This window comes from Lycium ferocissimum, unplaced genomic scaffold, assembly GCF_029784015.1.
Source record: "Lycium ferocissimum isolate CSIRO_LF1 unplaced genomic scaffold, AGI_CSIRO_Lferr_CH_V1 ctg14839, whole genome shotgun sequence".
Taxonomy (NCBI): Eukaryota; Viridiplantae; Streptophyta; class Magnoliopsida; order Solanales; family Solanaceae; genus Lycium; species Lycium ferocissimum.
Genome location: NW_026715685.1, coordinates 13,740 through 18,344, shown reverse-complemented (window position 1 = coordinate 18,344; position 4,605 = coordinate 13,740). Strand labels below are relative to the sequence as shown.

Here is a 4,605-nt window from a genome sequence, read left to right as displayed (position 1 = left end):
TGTATACGGTAAAAATGGAATGTGGCGGGGGAGGGGGCCCCAAAAAGAAAGAAAACAAGCACGGCGCTGGGACGGGGATTGGCGGGGGTTGATGGGAAAAAATCGGAGAAAAGCCGTAAGGTCGGAATTTGTCAGGGGCAACTTGCGCATCGCGGCCGGTTCGGTTTCTCCGTGGCAGGGTTGATCGTGGCCGTTAGTCTGGGACCTATCGCGTGGCCGAGTTGATCGTGGCCGTTAGTCGATTTCTCCGTATGGCCCAGGAGTTGATGGTGGTAGTTGGCCGATCGATACGATTGTTGATGCCACGTGTGAAGACCGTTTTGCCTGTGCGCCGGTCGTACGGGTGTCGGTTCGTACGACCCAACCTTATCCATATTAGGGCTTCGCTGATACAGGCTTGATGATGTATGAAAAGGCCCATGAGAAAAACTATAAACAAGGGCGTGTCCACTGCTTTTAAGGGTTAGACTTTTCGGATCCAAAAAACATTGTAATAGAATTTATATTGAAGCCTCTCTATTTCTTTCTAATTTTAGGCCGGATTACTGAGCCATTTGACTTGACTCGGCCATACACGATATAACATCGAAATATACATATATATTTAGCTCAAATCCATAATATTAACATATTCATCCAAGTTATTAACACATAGATATTTATATATAAGTCATTATATACAAACCCGCATATACATTCCTCATTAACCGAAATAGATTAAAGTATTCACATATCCTATACCTCACTTACAAATTCAACTTATTACCTATTTTCGGGGTAAACACACTACAACCGCAAAAATTAATACACAGCCTCGCAGAATCAAGCTCAAAGCTACCTCTGCTACTCCAATCTGCAGGGGATCCTCAGGAATTAGTATGAGCCATAAAGAAAGTAAATCCATTGGGAATAAGGAAGACGGATAACTAGAAGAGCGGAAAATATTTCTGTAGCAAGAAGGAGGAGAAAGGAACGCAGAAGAAAGAGAGAGGCGAGAATAAGAGAGAATCAGAGAAGGGGAATAAAAAAGGGAAGGGAGAAAGATTCAGAGAAGAAGCATACGGGAGATAGAGAAGAATAGATGGGAAGATGAAGAATCAAGAAAAGAGATGCTCTAATATTTTCCATCTTTCCTTCACTATAACTTCCACGCATTTATATACGACTCTATGGCTGGTGGGTGGATGTAAAGGGAAATGCATGAGCTATTGTGGTTACTTTCAATGTCCAATTAAACTTGCATTTCCTCAAACTACTCACTACTCCTGAATTTGTAGGTACAGATTGGGTTCAAAACAAAAAGAATTGCAACCGAACGTATCGATCAACTTACTGTCTTATACTATAGCAAAGAAAGTTCCATAGGATATGCAGTAATTCTTAAATGGAGTCACTCCAAATTTAAATTTCTCTAGTCAAGTTGAATCCCAACGAAGCATAGTGACAATAAATCTTAAGCCAAACTTGATCAAATGTGTATTAGAAACCAAAATACAAATTTTGTCGCAAATATGAACAGAACATTATACAACTATAATAACAAATTGAGAGGCAAATATGAACAGAACATTATACAACTACAATAACAAATTGATATTAACTTTTGTTTTGTACCCTGACATTGTCATTAGTTAAAGAAGACTTTCTAAATACGCGGTCTCGGATAGTCAGTCGTTCCATTCATTTTATTTATCTGTAGGGTCTTGTTTGAATATGCAGAAAGGGGTGTTCCTAGGTTTGTGCACGACTTGTGTTTGTTTGAGAGAAAGGATTTCTTGTCAAGTAAGTTATTCATGTTAACTGACATGTAACCATAACTAAATATTTATAATTCCATGCTAAATCTTTTTTATTATTTTGACAACCTCTCTATAGTGTTTTTTTTTTTTTTTTTTTTTTTTGACAAGCTCTCTATAGCTATGTTACTCGGACTCTTCAAAAATGGACACGGGTGCGTGTTAGATCCTCCAAAAGAGTGCATTTTTTAAGGATCCGACACGGGTGCGGCATCATTTTTGGAGAGTCCGAGCAACATAGCTCTATAGTAAATCTAATTTGGCAAATAACTTGCTATGCAAAGATACACTGATTAGCTAAAAGTACTTTATACAATTAGTGTATATAAGTTGAATCCTAAGGGGTCGTTTGATAGCTGGTTTGGAGGTGAGTTATGCAGGTATTAAATTCTGCATAAGTAATAACTCGTCTGGTAGCGAATACGGTGCTTGGTTTGCAATTTAAAAACCCGCATAACTAACAGATGTATAAGTTATGAAGGAACCTGTGTATTAATGTATGCAGGATAGAAGGTGGAATGACTAAACCTGACATAACTAATATGTGCATAAAATAATACTCCCTCTGTCCCAATTTTATGTGAAATGATTTCCAGTCATACAAATATCTATTTCTTATTTTAGATGACAGGTTTCACAATTCTTCCTTTCCTAGTTAAACTCCGTGCCTAGTCAAACTATATCACATAAATTGGGACGGAGGGAGAGTATATTGATTTCCTTATAACTAATTACCGTGCATAACTCTAATCAGCTACCAAACGACCCCCAACTACATAGAAAGGAGTTGGGACGGAGGGAGAGTATATTGATTTCCTTATAACTAATTACTGTGCATAACTCTAATCAGCTACCAAATGACCCCCAACTACATAGAAAGGAGAGAAAAGGATCTTACTGGAAACTCTATCATAAACATCAGCAGCAGATTCTCCCTCAGGAAATCGATAAAAGAATCGTCCAAATCTCTCTCTCGTCTCCTTAATCACTTTCATCCTCTCCGCCACTTGAAAATTCCCAAAATCCTGTTCTCTAATTCTACATTCTTCCCTCACACCAAGCACTCTCCTTCTCGAAAACGCCCTACCAATCTCCCTTAACGTAGAACGTGTCCTCACATACGGAGACACATAGAAATAAACCTTCCAATTATCCGACGTGCCATTATCAGAAACAACATTGAAAATTCGGGACCCAGCTTCTTTAGCTTGACCAATTCCTTTAGGAGTTAATGGGATCCTATAATCAGGGGTTACGGTGTACATAGCGTCGTCTTTATTACCTTCGCTTTCGCCGTGACGAACCAAGATTATGCGTTTCGGTAAGCACTTTGGTATGGGCTTTTGTTGATGAAGAAAATGGCAACAGTGGCAGTGATGTTGTTGATCAGGAATTTGGGCGTGGCCGTTGTCATCAACGGTACTCTTTATCATTATTCTATCGAAATCGGGTGTGCGATTATGCAGCAAATGTGGACATTAAATAGGGTTTTGGGGAGAGGAAAAATATGGTGGATTGGTTATGGATCGCTGTCAAATTTAATAGGTAGGGAAAGGAGGTGACTTGGGTTTCGTTCTCAACTGGGAATGCAGATTGCAGTGGATGATGCTTTTACATTTGAACTTTGACGTGTCTCATGCCATCTGATTTTGGTTTTGTGCGATATTTTGCTCTTTATCTTTTGTTCCCTCTTAAAAGAGTAAAAATTTCATTGCTTGGTTATCTTCCTGCCTTTAATTTCAATTATAGCCAAATGCTTGAAAATATTTAATTTATAGTCATAATTGGTAAACGTGAAACAAAATGTTGTCTTCTCTTTTTTAAAAGAACCGGGCTACTACAATTATGCAAAAAGGCCAATTACGAAATAAGTAAATCAACAAGGATTTTTGCAGGGCAAGCTCTTTCCTAAAGGAAGGAAACATCCACGACCTATCTCTTATATGACTTTCTCAAACATCATTAAACACGAGTAGTTTAAGGTTACAATGCCTTGTACACCTAAGGAATTGTTCTTAACAGTCCCGCCTCTAGCCACTTACGCTATAACAGTGTCAAACGGCTAGGAACACCTCAATGACTCTACCCATTCAAGAGGTCCTTTACAACTCGATACAAACGCCTATTACAAAATACTAAAAAAGGTAAATAGATATAACTGAAATTCAAACCTAACTATTACAAACAAAGAACTGAAATATAAATCTTGATAAGCTTGGGTTCTTTGTAGTTGGTTCTGCTAGAAACTAGGTGTTGACTCCGCTCACTTTTGCCTTACATTGGAATTGTATCTTAATCAAGGTTAAGCTTCAAAACTTGTTCGCGCTATGTTTATATAAAAATAGTTGACGCCTTGTCTTGTTGAACCCAACTAAGTATTGGTGTCATAACTGTATCCGAAAACAAATCCTTGTTCGATTTGGATTTTCCTTCTTTCCTTATATGCGACGCGGCTTACCCTTTTCATACTTCAATGCTAATTTCATATTGTTCAGTTTATGGTAATATTTTCATAACTCGTAATCTAACCTTTCATCAAATAGGAATGAGTCATTATTCCAGTTTCTCGCTGTTGGAATGAAACGCTCTTCGACAATCTACAGTGTTGCATGATAAGGATCAGTTCCCTCGAGCAATTCCTCTGATATTGTGACTGCTTCACTAAATCCCTTGGAGATATATTTGGACTTCTGGTTCTTAAATGTCTTTCTTATAACTCCCTTGATTGTCTTTGGGTACATTGTTTGTTAAATCACCAAAATAACTCAGCAACTACTATTGAGTCACCAACTAGTCAACAATTTGCCTC

General features: G+C 38.1%; 1 protein-coding gene across 1 annotated transcript; it reads right to left on the bottom strand.

The window, feature by feature from the left end:
• Positions 1 to 2,599: 2,599 nt before the first annotated feature.
• On the bottom strand, positions 2,600 to 3,502 carry LOC132042379 (phosphoglycerate mutase-like protein AT74). Its single transcript, XM_059432929.1, has one exon. It carries the CDS (start codon positions 3,227 to 3,229, stop codon positions 2,639 to 2,641), a length of 591 nt encoding a protein of 196 aa, XP_059288912.1. The 5' UTR covers positions 3,230 to 3,502; the 3' UTR covers positions 2,600 to 2,638.
• Between the last annotated feature and the right edge of the window lie 1,103 nt (positions 3,503 to 4,605).